Genomic DNA, 18,994 nt, shown 5'->3' on the forward strand with positions numbered 1-18,994 from the left:
CAAGAAGAAACTATAAACATAAATACATTATAAACAAAATAATGTTGGATTCTACATAGATACTGTTGCCTTTATAAGGTTCTAACTCTGCAGTCTCTCTCTTTGTTAAAAAGGGGAAACCTGGGGGGTTACTAAGCCTTTTAGTACCATCCTGAGAAGGTCTTCTTGACTTAGGAAGGATTGAAAAATTCAAATAGAAGTAATTTTCTCACTATAATTATATATAATTCAATGCTGTTTATGCAGTGTCTGTGAGATAGCTAAAATCATCTCATGACCCATCATCTAAACACATCTTATGTTCCACCCATTGCTAATATCCTGTATTTTTTAATATACTCTTTATTTACAATTCTTAATTGCCTTGAGGAATAGTGGAATGATGAACATGGTAGGGAAAAAAGGCTAGGACAATCACCACCATTTTCAAATCCTGGAGGGCTGACATGTGGGATAGAAGTGATTTCTTCTTTCTTAATCAAGAAAGTCAAACTACGACAAATTATGTGACATTTTGAAATGCAACCTCCAGCTCGAAGTTTACTTTGAAATGTAACTTCCAGTAGCTTGAAGATCACTAGACATTTAAGATCCTATGGCTGAAGATTTTATTCTAGACAAAGATTTCCAACCTCAGACCTAGTGACACTTTGGATGGATAACTCTTTGTGGTGGGGGCTGTCCTGTGCATTGTAGGGTGTTTAGCAGCCTCCCAGGTCTCTACCCACTAGATGTTTGCAGAACCTCCCACTGTGACAACCAAAAATGTCATGAGACACTGCCAAATGCCCCCTAGGGAGCAGACTACTCTTGGTTGAGGATCACTGCGCCAGACCCACTTCTCTCCATGTATATCTACTCTTCTGAGACAGGAATCAATAAGAAGTTTTGAAAATATTTATATCTCATGTGTATTTTTACCAGTGTACTGGATGCATCTAACAAACATCTATTGAGTATCTACAATATGCCAGATGCTGTGTTAAGCCCTGTGGCCACAGTGGTAAAGGAGACAGACCCAGTCCTCAGAGCTCTGTGGTGGGTGGATGGGGTTGCAGGGGTTGAGGGGAGAAGAAGCAGCCCTATGTATGGTTTAGCAGTGCTAACACATCTGCCTATTTACACCACTATCTTGTGAACTTCTTAAGGGTGAGAACCATGTCTTTTTACTCTTTTGATTCCCAGGGCCCAACTGAAGGTCTAGAATATAGTAGGGGCTCAACAAATGTTTGCTGACTAAATGAATGAGAGCGTAGGGCATTGGCTAAGGGTGGGAAGTGACAACTTACCCAGCTCATTGAACAACAACAACAGCAAAATCAACCATATTTAATTACTGAGGAAGGAGGATAATTTATAGAGTTAAGTCTTTGTTAGGTCTTATGAAACACTGATATCACGGCACCTTTCCATGAGTTTCATCATATGTTGTTTTTATGAGCATAGCCCCCTATCCTAATACCCCGAGGTATATGAAAAAAAAATGCAAACCACGCATAGCCTGCCATTCCTCTTCCTAGCACTTTATCTTAAGATTAATAAGTAAAGGATTGCCTGGGAGGCTCAGTCGGATAAGCATCTGACTCATGATTTCAGCTCAGATCGTGATCTCACGGTTTGTGGGACTGAGCCCTGCATCAGAGCCTGCTTGGGATTCTCTCCCTCCCTCTCCCTCTGCTCCTCCCCGGCTAGCGCATGTGTGCGCGCCCTGTCTCTCAAAATAAATAAATAAATAAATAAATAAATAAATAAATAAATAAAGCGTTAAAAAAATTTTTTTTTAATTAGAAAAAGATTAAGAAGTAAAAATTTGACCCTCAGAAATGATCAAAGCAGGGCTTCTTGTGGTGACTCATTTGAACCAAAATTTTGCAGCTTTACTAGATTTTATTACCAACTTCAGGTTGGCGTGAAGGATAGGTAAAGACAGTGAAGATTAATGATCAGATTGACATTGTCATGCTATGTATTTTAGGCCACTGAAATAACTATATCAATATATTCCATATCTAGAAATGACTATAATTTCCATAATGTAAAGTACATGGCAAATGGAGAAATTCCTATTGGTATCACAAATCATAAATGGCTTTTTTTCTAAGTCATGGGAGCTGAACTGTGACTCAGATCTGTGTCTTCATGTCCTTCTAAGGTAAGGGCAGTCCGTAAATAAAAATTAAGAGTAGTTCTACTATGTACTGTAATTTAATTTAAAAATTTTTTTGAGATTTTATTTTTATGTAATCTCCACACCCAGCATGGGGCTTAAACTTACAACTCCAAGATCAAGAGTTGAGTGCTTTTCCAACGGAGTCAGCCAGGTGCCTGCCTATGCACTTCATTTTTAAAAGGTCCCTTACACTTGTCGTTCTTAGTGTGAGGACAGGGACCATACCATACTTATTTTTATATCCTGTACAACACATGGCACATTATCTTCCCTGTGGTAAGCACAAAGTTTGTTCAGGGAAGATAAAACATGTTATAATTATTTCAAGTGCATCATGTATTCCATTATGCTTTTGCAATATTTATGCCTCTTATATTTCTTTTTTTCTTTTTTTAGTGTTTTTATTTATTTTTGAGAGAGAGAGAAGGGAGGGGGCAGAGAGAGGGAGACACAGAATCTGAAGCAGGCTCCAGGCTCTGAGCTGTTGGCACAGAGCCTGATGCAAGACTTGAAATCATGAACCCTGAGATCATGACCTGAGTTGAAGTCGGATGCTTAACCAGCTGAGCCACCCAGATGCACCATATGCCTGTTATATTGCTAATTATGTCCGCACTTATCATTTCACTGAGTTAAATTAATAACTTTGAGTAGAGAAACTAGTACTCATCACACCTTAATAAATCTGCTGTTTTTGCCACCCAGAATCCATTTGCCTTCTTTAGGACACTTTATCTCAATTTGTCTAAATAACTGCCCCCTTCCCCACATTCACCTCCTGTGCTTGATGGAGCTTGTGACTCAGGTCATGACATCGCATTTTACGTTGGTCTGTTCCACTGATGGTTTGAGGAAAAGACATTGGCTTAATTGGGGTAAATAAGGAAAAAAATGAGTTTTTGTGTTGGGTTTTTCTGGAATTTGGGAAACATGTTGCTTGGTTTTGCCCTTACTTGAATTTGAGAGAGTATAAAGTCTACAGTGGTTGCTGCCATCTTGAAGCCATGAGGAGAAAGATGCCAGCGAATGGAAGGAGGGAGAACGAGCAAAAGAGAGATGGAGACACATACAGAGAGAGAGAGAGAGAGAGAGAGAGAGAGAGACAGGAGGGGAGCACCACTGGGTGCTTTGGCATTGATTAACCTGCAACCAAGCTGTGCCACAAGGTAGTGTGACCATGGATTTTTTTGATTGTGTGAGGCTGTATATTCTCTCTTGGCTTAATCCATTTGACCTCATCTTCTACCACTTTCAGCCCATAGTCTCATACATTTTTTCATTTTCTTCATTTCATGGAATATTCTAGTATTATGTACACTACAGCAATTTTAATGCTCCAGAGGGAAAACTGAATGGGTCTGCATTGGGGGGGGGGGGGTTAATGTATATAATGTAACATTAATTCCTTTAATATTTACTGAGTCATTATGTTCCATTGCACAAAGGATTCTGAAAACACAAACCAAACTTATAAAAGCAACAGCAAAAATTGCTTCTCCCCCTCCCATGAGGGCTAGCTTTTTGTCACAAATATAATTAGTGGCTTTTGCATGTTATGTGGAAGAATATTCCATAAATGACAAATTCTTTCATTTATGTGTGATATTAAAAATCATCCCTTTAGAAATAAGCATAGAGAAAGGAATTTTTGGCTGTGATAGTTTCTGAAATATGTTTAATTTTACGTATTTAAATAACACCATAAGAATTCCTCAGGGGTGCCTGGGTGGCTCAGTCAGTTGAGCGTCCAGCTTCGGCTAGGTCATGACCTCACGATTCGTGAGTTTGAGCCCCGCGTCGGGCTCTGTGCTGACAGCTCGGAGCCTGGAGCCTGCTTCGGATTCTGTGTGTGTGTGTCTCTCTCTCTGCCCTTCCCCTGCTCTCTCTCTCTCTCTCTCTCAAAAATACATAAACATTAAAAATTTTTTAAATAAAAAAAAGAATACCTCAGAACTTATTTTTTTCTTTAAAAACACCATTTCTTTGTCATTTAAGTTGGGTTTCAGTTAGTCTTTCATTTCCAGATGAGATTGAGGGCACTAATTGTGTAGCTCCTCTAAGGATGATAATATTTGGCTTTCTGCTAGAGTAGAGCTCACATTTGGCATGGCTCCCATGGCCTCCCCATGCATTCAACAGTGCTCAGTACATCCACTATCATGTTACTAGTGGCAGCCAGTGTCTTCCCAACTCTGGAACCCATGCCAGCTTGGACCACTTGAGCTGCTCATCGATATCTTTGAGGAGAACCAACCCTCCTCTTTGGTCTCAAGAATTAACACCTAAATAGGATTCATTTCATCCTCTGGGTCTTAGCTGTTCGTGCGGCACATTAGATGTGTGTAAACTCCTCTAGTTTAAGGCAAAAAAATTGACGACTAGTTCCCAAAATACTTGTGAAATCATGTCAATGAGTCTCTGCCATACTTGGGTTTTTATCAACCTGCAGGACCAGGATACTCAGGTGGATTATTCTACAAATTCAAAACTGTGTTCCTTAAGCTATTGTTAACAATTCACAAAGCCTAACAGAATTCGTCCAACTTGAGATAGGTTGCATGGGCTAAATACCATGTTACATCTGCAGTGGGTTTAAATTAATTATCAACGTGATGATACTAGACAGTTCATATAGATGACAAGTTCTGATTGGTAATCAATTTGGTCTTTAATTCATGAAAAATGGGGAAATAATTCATTCAATAGTTACTTGTATCAAGTGTCTATCTCGTCTTGATGAAAGTTTTAAAACTTAAGGTTTGAGTAGGAGAAATAAAAAAAAAAATGAGTCCTTGAGAATAAAGAAGTATGGAACCAGTGGTATGATGTGACCTTCTATCTATCTTGCACAAGAAGAAACCAAGGCCAGAAGAGGTGGAATGACTTTCCAAGACATCATTGGCTAGTGGCTGTGCTGGATAGGAACCTAGAGATAGTGATTCTATCTAGCACTTATCCCTTGATATTAAATGTTGGATAATATAATCCATGTTGGGGCCGAAATGTAGACAGAGTAACAGCAGGTCATTAGTATTTGCTTTGAGCTTGCTGTCTTGGAGGGAAAGTGCGCAAACTAAACTCTGCTAAGGTACTACCTGATTTTGAGGATCAATCAACAGTATGAGTAGGTGATGGAGATAACCACTTACATGATACTGAAAGCCTTCTATCCAGGAAAAAAAAAAAAAATCTTCCTGCATGAGCCTGGCCTAAAACCTTATTCAAGAAAGAATTGTGTAAGCTGCATATAGGCAGGACAAGATCTGTTTCACATATTGTCCTATCAACGGTGCTTAGCATAGCATCTGTCCTAATACAGATTTCCAAAAAATGCTGAATGGACAAACGGGACAAATATATGGGGACTACCGCAATATTCTCCTAAAAATCAGTGAAATGGGGACTGAACCACCTCTCTGTTGCCAGGAAATGCAGAAGTGAGACAGTCACAGACATAACTACTGCTACACAGATAAAACAGTTGGGGGGCCAAGGATGCTCCTTTGATGGGAATACAAACCTGCCTTCTGACTTAAGAACTGGAAAATCGAGATCATTATGATTTGCTATCTTTCAAGTCTTCCTACTCAGAAGAACACAATTTCAAAAGGACTGCATTTATCCCATCTCGGATTTTTGGTGTGCTTTTTTTTTTTTTTCTTCTCTGAAGCATAACAAGCTTGTCAGAGTTTCCATGGTGAACATGGGGCACCATGGAAACTGATAGATTTAGCTACAAAAGAAGAATAAATAAAATAGGCAGGCATCTATTTCACAGTGCAATGACAACTTCTCTCCTGCCTGGAAGAGGAAAGTGACTTCTCATTTAACCCGCCTGTCCTTCACTGTGCCTCATGAAAACATGAGTTATTCGCACTGCATCGTTTTTACTGACCTGTGATGATTGGACTGTTCTTCTCAAGGTCCATTGGCTTCACTTCAGGGTAGATCCGTGTGTCACTGGCAACTGTTGGGAAATCATGTACAATGTGACAGTTGTAAATGACAACCCACAATGCAGTGACGTTGTCACGACAAAATTGAATGGAAAATTCTTTGCAGTTTACTGTATGGAGGCAATGTATGAGAACAACTGGTGTGGAGACCCACGTCCATCCTATACTAACTAGACAGGCACACCAACCTCGGTTTCTCCATACCTAAATGCTTAGACTTCCTACTCTATAGATTTGTTGTGAGGCTCAGAATAAGGAAGTAGAAGAGAAAGGCTTTTTCAGCAGTCAAGTTCTATCTAGCAGGAGAGATTGAGTAGCTGCAGGTATGATGGTACTAATAAAGTGACCAAAATGTAAAACTGATCGTGCTATGGTCCCATCCTTTGCCTCAGGCAGTTAGAGGTTTAGAATATACTGGTCCCTCTCAGTGATTGTGGAGTTTTGAGACCACTTGGCTCCATCTGAGATAGAAGAAGTGTGATCTTAAGAAAGGAAGCTGTTCAACTTTTCTGTGTGTTTGAAAATTTTCATATGAAATGTTGGAAAACTAAAGAAGTAAAATAAAGCTCTTTCTTAACCTTTACTCCCAATGAACTGATTGCCATTAGCACACGCCCTCTATAGATTTTTTAATCACTAAAATGTAAGTAATAGAGCCATCACTTGAAATTCAACATTTATATAAGGCTATTGAGTACTTCCTACTGGCCACACACTGTGTTAAGGGGATACAGAGAAAGAAAGGAAGAAGATACGGTCCTTAAGGAGAACACAATCTTCTACTGAAGATAGACTGATAAAAGAATAACGATAACACCCTGCGAACTCAGAGAAGGAGCACTTCGTACTTGAGACAGAGAGGAGGTGTAAAGGCTTTCTAGAGGGAGTTGGGAAGGGGCGATTAAGCTGAAGGATTTAGCCAGGGGAGAGTGGGCAGTGGAATAAGGCAAGTGCGGTGTAATGTGGCATTAAGGGCACTTCAGGCAGAGATCGTGAGCAAAGTAGACACAGAGTATGTGGGGTACGGAAGGAGAAGAGCCCAAAGAAGCAGTGAGGGCTTCAGGAAGCCTCCATACCAAGGAGCATCTCCTTTCTTTGGAAAGAAATGGTATGTGAGGGTAGGACTCTGAAAGTACACACCACTGTTGGATTTCTTTTTGAGGAACTGAATAGTGATACTAGAAAATAGCAGTGAAATGTACCTGAATAATAACTTCAGTTCTAATACTGCATGAATATGAATGTGGGCTATCGAAAGAACTGAAGAAAAAACCTGCTATTTCCTTGAGACTTTGGAAGCACAATAAATACCATCGGTCACATGCTTTGCCTGGCCAGGCAATAGTCATATTAACCAGAAGCTGTCTTGTGATGGGCTTAGTCTACGTTTCAAAGGTGAATATGAAAGTTCTGTTCTCCTTTCTTCCTTCAAACTTCAGTGGCCTTGAGAACATTTTCATGGGGACGCCGAGATGAGAGTCAAAACTGCAGGGGGACCAGCAGCGTAAAAGATGAGGATGGAGAACAGATGAGATTAGTTGGGAAGCCAAAACCTCCCGAACCTGGCTGAGCTGAGGGTGCTGGATCCCAAGCACAGGGCCTACAGCTTGGCTGGGAATTGGAGCAGAAGTCGGTACTGCTTGGAAGACCTAATCCCTGAGGAGTGCTGGTGTTAGGTCCACTCCTTCTATTTAAAAAAATGTTCTTAAATGTGTATTTATTTTTTAGAGAGAGACAGAGAGACAGAGTGCGAGCAGGGGAGGGGCAGAGAGAGAGGGAGACAAAGAATCCAAAGCAGGATCCAGGCTCTGAGCTGTGAGCACAGAGCTCGACGCGGGGCTCGAACTCACAAACCATGAGATCATGACTTAGCCAAAGTCAGCAGTTTAACTCACTGAGCCACCCAGGTGCCCCCCCCACCCCATTCCTTCTATTTAAGATTAACTGTAATTTAAAGCTACACAATCATTACTCATTCCAGAAGCCACACATAACAATGTCAACAAACATCAAAACAAAATTCCCTAGCAATTCCATTACCTCCACAGAATGATATCCATTGTTTTGGTATACCTTTTAAATTCTAGCATATACGCCTATAGGCTTTTCATGACTGTAACCATAGCATGAATGACGTTTTTATTTTATTTTATTTTGAGAGAGAGGAGAGATCAAGTGGGGGAAGAGCTGAAGGAAAGGGAGAGAAAGAGTCTTAAGTAGGCTTCATGCCCAGCACCGAGCTACTCTCGGGGCTCCATCTCATGACCCTGACAATCATGACTTGAGCCGAAGTCAAGAGTCAGACGCTCAAATGACAGAGCCACCCAGGCACCCCATAAATGATATTTTAAAAAACTTACCATCTTCTATGTAATTGCCATGTGGCTGTTTTAAATATTTCCTTGCTTTTTAATAACTGCATAATATTCCACTAAACTTGTCTCTACTGTTGGTCACTCAGGTTGCTTTCATTACAAATAACATATTAGCCGTATCTGTTTTAGGGATCCAGTACCTCTTCTGGAAACATTGAATGGACTCCTTTTTTACATGACAATCCAGACATTTTCTTCACTTTTCCTTCTGAGGTTCATATGTATCCAAGCCTGAGTCAAGAGGATGTTTTCACTGTGCTGGCTGTTGGACCTACAGGGAAGGTGTGCGAGTCTGCAGAATCAGGACAAAATGACAGGGACAAAGGGCTAACGTGGCAACCTTAAGAGGCAAGCGCGATGCTCTCAGCTTCAGGGCTTCCTAATTCTGAGTCCCTGGTAGGGTGACCAGCCACCTCAGTGTTCCCGTGACCGCAGTTTCCTCAGGGTGAAGGACCTGAGAGGGGAACGAATCATTTATGTAAACTGGCCCCGCATCATAATAGCAGCAACTCAGAGAAAGCCTGCTTGTACGCTGAAATGAGAAACCCTTATCCTTTAGGTAAGAGCCACAATAGATATTTATCTCAGGTTATTGCTCTGCTCCCCCCCAAAAACATGCATATATTTATTCAGTAAACATGTAAGAAACCCCAGGCACCGTTCTAGGCATAAGAGCCCTGGTCTCTGGTTGGCCTGGGTGGCTCAGTCGGTTAGGTGTGGGACCCTTGATTTCAGCTCAGGTCATGAACTCACGGGTTGGTGGGAATGAGCTCTGTGATGAGCTGTGCACTGGCAGTGTGGAGCCTGCTTAGGATTCTCTCTCTCTCTGCTCCTCCCCACCCCCCAAATAAATAAATAAACATTTAAAAAAAAAGAGTGAGCCTTGGTCCTGTGGTGCTTCCATCACTCTGTGTGTGTTTTGCAGGGAGAGGAGCAGAAATCAGTGAAAAACAGGCAATAAATGAGGATGGATATGATCAATGCAATGGCAGAAATAAGGTGAATGGAATAGAAACTTTGGGGGTGGGGCGCTGCTGCTCTTTCGCGGGCTGGGAAGATTACTCTGGAGCTACATTTGAGGCAAACCAGTGATGAGAAGGGTCGGTCACGGTGAAGATCCGCAGGCGGCCTTAAGGGCAGAAGGAGCAGAGTGTGTGTGGCCCTGAGTGGAAACCAGTTGGTCTCCCTGGAGGAATTGAGTAAATGATTTTGTGAACGCATTGCAAGGAAGGAATGCTGACCCGGAGGCGGTCTTAGCAAGCACCCCTTCCCAGTTCAGTTTTCACAAATGAAGATAAAGAGGCCGAGGCTCACTGCCTTGACCATCGTCTCTTGATTCCTAGTCCAGTGCTCTTTCCATCAAGCTGTGCCACAGTGCCATTCCTAGCCACTTGGCCTGAGAACTTAATCCCCTCCCCCCCCCCCACGCCGTACAACTGGAATTAAATCAAAGAAATGCATTTGTTTTAGGTGTGAGAAAGACTGGAACTGGAATTGTTTGTGGATGGGCACAAGCGCCAAAACACTGGACTCAAGGAAAAAGAGAGGGATTTGGGGATACAGATCAACCTTTGTTGGCGGGGCCCCCAGCAATTCTGTTGAGGGATGCTTCCGGAGCACCAGGTTAGGACAAATACTGCATCCCCAGAAACTGAAAACAAAACTGATCCGTAAGGCAGGCAGTTCTAGCGGACCTTTCCACCTGTTCCTGAACTTGGGACCGTTCAGACTTTGAAAGTGCTACAGGTTGAAGAGGTACAGGGTTCGGTCACAAGCAGCCCGAAGTTTAAAGGGCAGAAAGAGCAGGCAGGCGCAACGCGAAGTGTGCCAAAAAAGACAGGTGGAGGAGGCTGGGGGACGCGGAGCAGTGGCGAATTTAGCGACCGACGGAGGTGCAAGGCTTCCTTTCTTTCCCTCCCCACCTGGGTTGGTGACTCAGCCACCCCAGGTTGAAAGAACTGCGTTGTAGGCTGTGAATTTGGAAACTCAAAGAGTTAACAGATCAAAAACTAACACAGGGGAGGAGAGAAAGACCACACCCCAAGGGAGCGCGGAGCCAAGTCACAGGAGGAAAATCCTATTGGCATCGAGGAGGCACGGAGCCCGCCCCTGGGCGCGGCCTGCAGGGGGCAGGCGATCGCCCAGGAAAGCGGGGGCAGGAGGAGGCCCAAGCAGGTGCACTCGGCAGCCACCCGCAGTTGCAGGGACCCCTCCTGGCACCTCCGCCCGGTGCGCCCTCCTCGGCTCGCGAACCCCGCGCTGCGTTCTGCCGCTGACATGTGCGCCGCCCCGATGCCGCCCCTGGCGCACATCTTCCGAGGGACATTCATCCACTCCACCTGGACTAACCCCATGGAGGTGCTACGGGACCACCTCCTCGGCGTGAGCGACAGCGGCAAAGTAAGCAGGCGCGGGGTCTGGCGAACCCCGACGGGCGCGCGCGCGGACAGGTGGAAAGAGTCTGGCGCCTTGCGCTGCGGAGCGAGAGCCTCGGCTCCAGAGTTGAACTTGACTGTTTGACTCTTGGGGAACGCCACAAGAGCCCCGGGGCTAGGTTCGTGGGCTGGCCTGGGAGTAACACGTTCCCAGAAGCTGGGAGCTGTGGAGTACTCACACCCACGATTGGTTAGACAGCCGTCCAGGCTGCGGTGGAAGGGGGAGCGAGGCTGTGCTCTCGCAAGTATTAAGAAATCACTAATAAACCTGAACCTTGCTTCATTCATCTTAGTGTCTTTGGCGCCTGGCATACTGCCTCGCACAGGCTAGGCGCTCCGTACATTTCATTGAATTTATTGTGAAAGAAATAACAGACGAGGGAGTCACTTGGTGAGTGTTGTTTAGCCCTTTCAGTGCATAGAATAAGCAAACAACTGATTTCATTCACTTGATTGCTCAACAGACAATATACCAACGATGCCAGCGAGATGACTTCTAATGCTAGAAAGGTAGTCAGAGCGAAATTAACCACGTCCTCCCTACCCTGCCCCCCACCCCATAGCCATTTGCATCAAAGCAAGCAGTTGCGTTTTAAGGCTCAAAATGTCCTCTATGAGTGTGTCTTCTGTACTTCTTTTCCCCAAATCGGGATTTCTACAAACGACCTAGGTAACTTTGATGTCTGATATTTACTGTTCATACGCACCGGGCTGGACGCACCGGGCTGGGGGTGGTGACTGCATCAGCAGTGGCTTGGCTAGTTTGGTAAGTGGAAGCCATTCCATTTTTGGCAGAAAAAAAATAAAGACGAGGGTGGGCTTTTCCTCAACTACCAGTCTGGTTAGCAAAAGTACACCTAATTGTGACTTGTCAGCTTGAAGATACCATTCCTGGACTCGAGATGCTTCCGAGTCAGTGACAGTTTTGAATCGTGACTCTTAGTTTGGGGATAACTGAACCCTGTTTTCTTATGATGCTTAAAAAATATTCTCTCTGTGTGTATTCAGGGAGACTGCTGTTGTGTTTCCAAGGTGATGGAACTCGCAGAGCTCCCCCAAATGGGGAGGCTTTAATAATGTCCCCCCCCCCCCCCCACCAAGAGTGATACATTATTGCCTGGTGTATTTGACCCTCAAGTTTCAGGGAACCCTTAGACTTGGGGCTAGTCCCAAGAAGTAAAGCAACAGTGACCACTACTCTGGGGAGAGATCAGAGGTGTTTCCCTAATCACCAGGAGCTCTTCATCTCTTGGGTTTCTATTTAAAAATCAACTTCCCATATCTAGAATTTTACTTGGGAAGATAGCAGACAAGAGGGTGGGTTTGAAGACTGCCTTCACTGGGTAGCGCGTAGTAAGAAAAGGAAGTAATTCACCTAAAAAAAAAAAAATTACCTTTTCTGGGGGTTGTAGAGAAGAAGAAGAAAAGAGTGTCCCGAACATGCAATTAGCAGTTCAGTCAGGAAGTCTATTCCTCAGTGAGAGCATACTGAAGTTATAAATTTAGAAAAATGCCATTCCTCCACAAAATAAAGTAGCTAGGAATTGAAAACAAAGGTGAGTTAATCGAGTGCCTCATGAAATGTCCGAACTGGTAACTGTTGATTGCTCTTCTAGCTGTAAGGCAGTTGACTGCAGACTGCGTGTAAGGGAAGAATGTGCCATATATATTCCAAGATTTGACTTCCTCCATTTTGAAAATGGGGCTGCTTTGCCTTTGTAGCTGCTGGGATAATGTTCATTTAAAAAATGTCAAGGTTCTTCCACAAGATTATCTCCCCATAAAATAAATATGTGGTGTCATTGTGATGTTTACATTTTTACTGAGCTCCTAAAGCTGTTCACAAACCTTGGGATGATCAGAAACATGTAGGGGTGTTTAAGTGCTGGTTCCTGGGGGTCATTCTCACTCCAGAGAAGGTGAATCTGGAGTGGCCCCCAGGAACTGGCATTCCAGCAAAGGTCCCAGGGCATTCGGATACAGGTTGTGGGTGGATTTGGGGTAAACAAGGGTATAGGGTGTGTGATGGGACCAGTTGTATAGGGTCTTGGGACCTAGTTCTCCATTTTAAGCCCAGGTCTGGGGTAGCTTGTCAGAGAGAGGGGACATGACTTCCTGTCCTTCTCTCTCTCCCTTCTAGACCTCATCTCTCATTTCCTGTAACTTCATTTAGGACTTAGAGCATGGTAATGACTAACCACTTTTAATTCATTAAGTAAAGCTCATTGAAAATTACATTAATTTAAAAAAATCTCTCGTCAACATCTTAGTATTGGGCATTTTGAATTCAGAGTTAACTCAAGTGACATGTAGCTTTTTAAAAGAAAGACTCCTGCATGTATAATTTATTTGCAGATATTCAATTAATCTTGAGATGCTGTGTGCTCCAGTTGTACCAAATTATCTGATTCTTCCCACATAGAACAGGGGCGGGTTGACTTTAAACGTAGCGAAAAGATGCCCGGGGCCTTTTTAATGCACACTTACCTGGAAGCAAGAGCGAGGAAGAGAATCATTTTGGAGGTACTACCCTGGGAGCAAGTCCTATGGAGAAACCAGACTTGGTTTCAAGTTCGGTCTCCACCACCTGCTTGCTCTGAGACCCTGAAGGAGACACTTAATCTGTCTGAGCCTCAATTTCCTCACTTGTAGACTCAGGTATTCTTTTACTGAGTATTAAATGAGATAATATATGAAAATGCCTGGTGCTTAGTGGATACTTAACACACGCCATGTTCATTCTGTTACCTTCTTTCCCTCTGCTCCTAGCAAACCCTTAACTTCCGGCTCACTGTAGCATTTTTGCACATTGCCACTTGATGGCATCGTGCAGACCAGCAGGTGGAGAAGAAAGCCATGGCCTGTGATGCACTATGTGGGACGTGGGGAGATCACCACATTTCCACTGTGCAGCATCCCAGCTCATGTCCTTGGCCCACTGGGACACAAAGATGCACCTGGGAAGAAAGATCTACATGGCATTTGTCGCCAGGTGTGCTAGCACATTGTATTTAGTATCTCACTGTGTCATTATTCCCATTACAGATGGGGAAGTTGAGACTTGAGAAATCATGCTTTCAGAGATGGTGGCATAGCTGGATTTTGAATTAGCAGGGCCAAAGCCATATTCTCTTCACTAGAGCAAGCCGCCTCTGTGAGGCATAGTCCTTAGCCTCAAAGGACTTGCACTTTTAAGCAAGAAAGCTTAGACGTGTACCTGTAATAAAAGTGGACTGACTCCTAAACCAAAGACTGGACTCGTTGCTGACGACACGTTGATGAGAGAAACATGCAAACCTTGCCCTGCCCTTGTGAAATTGATAACATAGTGATACATTAACAGACTGCTATGACCTATCAGAACTTGAACTAATCAGGGAGTGGAGAGAAGGCTTTCCTTAGTGTCAAGTGACATTTAAATTGTGACCTAAAGGATGAGTAGAAATTAAATAGGTAGGGCAGGAGGCATTGGAGATAGGGAGGGAGCAGCCTGTGCAAAGACCCTGGGGTAGAAAAGAATGAATGCATCGATGTGGTTAGAGTCCAAAGTTCTAGGAGAAGGATAACTCAAGATAAGGCAGGAGAGATAGGCAGGGCAAGGTCTCGGAGTGCATAGGGAGTTGGAGGGCAGGGACACAGATTTGCCATCATCAAATTGTACACTTTTTAATTTTTTTTTTCTTCTTAACATTTATTTATTATTCAGAGACAGACAGAGACAGAGCATGAGCATGGGAGGGGCAGAGAGAGGAGGCGACACAGAATCTGAAGCAGGTTCCAGGCTCTGAGCTGTCAGCACAGAGCCCGACATGGGACTCGAACTCACAAACTAAGAGATCATGACCTGAGCTGAAGTCGGACGCTCAACTGACTGAGCCACCCAGGCACCCCAAACTGTGCACTTTTTAAAGGTCATTTTAGCTTCAAGTTAAAGAATGCATTAGAGAGGGGCACCTGGGTGGCTCAGTCGGTTAAGTGTCTGACTCTTGATTTCAATGCAGGTCATGATCTCACGGTTTGTGAGTTCGAGCCCCATGTCGGGCTCTGTGCTGACAGAGCAAAGCCTGCTTGGGGTTCTCTCTCTCTCTCTGACCCTCCCCAGCTCACTCTCTTTCACTTTTTTCAAAATAAATAAATATAAAAAAAAGAGAACGCATTGGAGAGGAGTCAAGTGCAGGCAAGGGGATCAGATAGGAGCCTGTTGAAGTAGTTTAGGTGAAATGGATGTGGTTCAGAAGAGAGAGGCAGTGCATTGTGTCAATTAAGATATGAATGCCTGGAGCCTGCTTCAGATTCTGTGTCTTCCTCTCTCTCTCTCTCTGCCCCTCCCATGCTCATGCTCTGCCAATCTCTCTCTCAAAAAAATAAATAAACATTAAAAAAATTAAAAAAAAAAAGATATGAGTATAGTTGATACACAATGTTACATTAGTTTCTGGTAAGAGATGAACTGTTAAGAGTACCTAACTATGTGCATCTGATGAAGTTACTGAACATTTCTACTTTCCAGTTTCCTCATGTATAAAATAACTCGCGTAACCCCCCCTCATACGGTTGTTGGAGGGCTTACGTGAATTACTAATTGTCAAGTGCGTAGAATACCGCCTTGGACGTAGCACATGCCCAGTAAACATCAGCGGTTATCAGCAGTGGAGGTGGAGAGAGGTGGACAGGATTGGTGTCAACTTAGGTCAGGTCAAATGGATTTGATGATACTGTTAGAGAGATATGTGTGACTCTATTAAAAGGTATGGTGCGATACTTACTTTTCCAGTATCCTGGTGTTGAAGGGTGGCCAGTGTTGACATTCTGACATGCAAGAAATTGGCTGAGAGGCTTCTGGGAAATATTTTTCTCCCTCGTAAATGTGGGAAGAGTTCTTCCTTTTTTGGATGTTCTCATGTGAAGAGTGGACCTGCTGCCCTTGTTTGAGACGATGAGGAAGAGCTTTAGAGGATTTCAGAGACACTTACCTGGTCTGTCTTTGAACATCATCGAATACATACATGAATAACATCATTGGATAGTTAACTGTCCCGGGAACTGCCCTCCGCCTACTGCCCTCAGACTTCTGTGGGATAATGAAATGGCTTTTTTTTTTTTGTCTACACATCTGTTAATTGCAGCCCAGGGCACCTCTAACTACGGCACTGCTTTTTTTTTTTTTTTTTTTTTTTTTTTCCAAAAAATCATATTATTTCAAAGGACTGCTCACTGCCTTTTCCTTTTCCCCATTTCTGTCTTCTCCTTGTTGGCCCAAAATGTCAGTGTCTTTCCAGGCACCCAGGTCGTTAGTCCAGACCAGCTTGTTTTCCTCTGGGGAATCTTTGTATGCGCCCCTGTCCATTATCATTGACCTTGTCCAGCCTTTCACTTTCTCTTGCGAAACTAATACAGGAGCCTCCTAGCTGTTTGCTCTTCTGCATTCCAATGTCTATTTAATGCCTACTCCTCCTTTAGATCACAATTTAAATGTCACTTGACACTAAGGGAAGCCTTCTCTCCACCTCCTGATTAGTTCAAGTTCTGATGGGTCATGTCAGTGTACCCACCAGGTTATTAATTTCACAAGGGCAGGGCAAGGTTTGCCCGTTTCTCTCATCAGTGCTGTCCACATCCCCGAAGGCTACTTCTTAGAGCATGGCTAGCATCACGTATTGCCTCTCATACCACTACCGTTGGCTCTGTGTTGTCTCTGAGATCCAAATGTTCCTGATCGACATTCTAGGGATGACATTGTTTGACCCCACCCTGCTTTTCTAACAAATACTTCCTCCTGCTCCGTGTTTCTCTCTGGCAAATGGGAGGGGGATTTGCATGACTCGTTTACACCACGAGGTATCCATGAGCTCAGGGATGTCTATCCCTGCCAACTTCTCACTGTTCCCCAGCACATCGTGTTCTTTTATGCCTCCTTTGTGGGTGCCAATCTCACAGCCCGGAATAGTCCTCCTTTTTATATCCCCCTTTTCACTCCACCTCTGTCAAAATAAAATCTTGCTCTTCCTTCAAGGCCCAGTTCGGATGTCTTCTTCTTCTTCTCCAAAGTTGCCCTGGCCATCCTCCTTCAGTAGCAATAAATTACCCTTTGTTCTCCCACAAAAGTTGGCATATATACTGACACCAGTGTTTTTCTGGTGGTGAAGAGCATGGCTTCTGGAGTCAGACTGTGTGGATTCAGACCCCAACTCTGCCTCTTACCTGGATGAATTTTCTAACATATCTAAGCCTTGGCACCTCATGTATAAATTGTGGACAATAATAGCACCCTGAAGGAGTGGTGAGGCAGATAAGACAGAGTGTGTAAAGCACTTGGCACATAGCAATTGCACAATAAATATTGGCCACTGTTCTTATCTTTTCTTTCAGTAAAGTAATTATTTCATTTTTGCCTTTCATTATGCTTAGCTTTATAGAACGTCCTCACTCACTGGGCTAGTGTGAACTTCTTTTACAAATGGGAGGTGAACTGGAGAGAAGGTAACATTTATTAAGTCATACTCTTTGTCAGACTCTGGCAGATTCTTTGTACGTTAGCAATTCTGAGATGAGACCGCATTGTCATCGTCCTTTTTTTGCTTCATCATCCCTGCTTTACAAATGAAGAAGGGAGGCTCAGAGAGTTGTCTGTCTCAGCTGCGGCCACAGCAAGTTAGTGGCAAAGCCAAGATTCACACCCATGACTGATTTCAAGGTCTGTGCTCTTTCAAGGAGTCCCTCCTGCCTCCTGTCATGGGAAGGGCTGAAACCCTATTGTCCTTAGGGCCCCTCAACATTGACTTATCGTTTGAATGCAAATTAGGTCTGTTGAATGTGTTGTGTAGTGTGTGTGTAAAATGTGTTGAATGTGGTGTGTAATACAAAGACAGTCATGCGTGATGAGTGAAAAAAGACATTTATAGTTCCAGAGAGATTTTTTTTTCAAATTGAAGTATAGTTGATACTCAGTGTTACATTAATTTCAGATGTACAGCATAGTGATTCCATGACCCTATACTTTGTGTTATGCTCACCAACACTCACCATACGATGCTATTATAATACCATTGACTCTGTTCCCTATACTGTACCTTCTATCTCCATGACTTACTCATTCCATAACTAGAAGCCTGCATATCCCACCCCCCTTCACCCATTTTGTGCATTCCCCTACCTCCTGCCCTCTGGCGACCATCAATTTGTTCTCTGTATTTATGTGTCCATTTCTGCTTTTTTTTTTTTATTCATTCATTTTGGTTTTTTTAGGTTCCATGTACAAGTGAAATCATATGGCATTTGTCTTTTTCTGACTCATTTCACTTAACATAATACCCTCTAGGTCCATCCATGTTGTCACAAACAGCAACATCTCATTCTCTTTTTATGGCTGAGTAATATTCCTTTGTGTGTGTGTTTATCCATTCATCTATCGATGGATACGCGGGTTGCTTCCCTATCTTGGCTATTGTGAATAATGCTGCAGTAAACATAGGGATGCAGATATCTTTTTCAAATGAGTGTTTTTCTTTTCTTTGGGTAAATACCCAGTGGTAGAATTACTGGGTCATATGGTAGTTCTATTTTTTAATTTTTTGAAGAACTTCCATACTGTCTTTCACAGTGGCTGCATCAGTTTACATTCCTACCAACAGTGCATGAGCTTCCTTTTTCTCCACATCCTTGCCAACACTTATTATTTCTTGTCTTTTTGCCTCCAGCCATTCTAACAACTGTAAGACTATATCCCGGAGAGATTTTTTTTAATGTTTATTTATTTTTGAGAGAGAGAGACAGAGTGTGAGCAGGGGAGGGGCAGAGAGAGAGGGAGACATAGAATCCAAAGTAGGCTCCAGTCTCTGAGCTGTCAGCACAGAGCCCAACACGGAGCTCAAACTCACGAGCCGTGAGATCATGACCTGACCTGAGCCGAAGTCGGATGCTTAACTGATGTGGCTCTGGAGAGATTTTTTGAAAGCACGATCGGACTTCTTCTTTGAGGCTTAGAAGCAACGCTGCTGGGTGTGACTGGAGTTCACCACTCTCTGGTTCTGTAGTGTTTTCTGTTCATGGAATTTCTCT

General features: G+C 43.4%; 1 protein-coding gene across 5 annotated transcripts in view; it reads left to right on the forward strand.

Annotated features, from left to right (window-relative positions):
- Positions 1-18,994, forward strand: part of GDA (guanine deaminase) — a 172,110-nt gene that overhangs the window by 80,925 nt on the left and 72,191 nt on the right. Inside the window, exon 1 of one of the 5 annotated variants that reach the window (XM_086685007.1) lies at positions 10,604-10,901. The exons of 1 other annotated variant lie outside the window; for it this stretch is intronic. In XM_086685007.1, coding sequence (XP_086541133.1) covers positions 10,779-10,901 — 123 coding nt within the window. In that variant the 5' untranslated portion in view covers positions 10,604-10,778. Of the gene's footprint in view, positions 1-10,603; positions 10,902-18,994 lie in introns of those variants that run through there. 3 more of the 5 variants (XM_086685006.1, XM_086685004.1, XM_086685005.1) reach the window with 3 other exon arrangements.

Source organism: Puma concolor, chromosome D4, assembly GCF_028749965.1.
Source record: "Puma concolor isolate L17-30 chromosome D4, mPumCon1.1.hap2, whole genome shotgun sequence".
NCBI classification, from domain to species: Eukaryota; Metazoa; Chordata; class Mammalia; order Carnivora; family Felidae; genus Puma; species Puma concolor.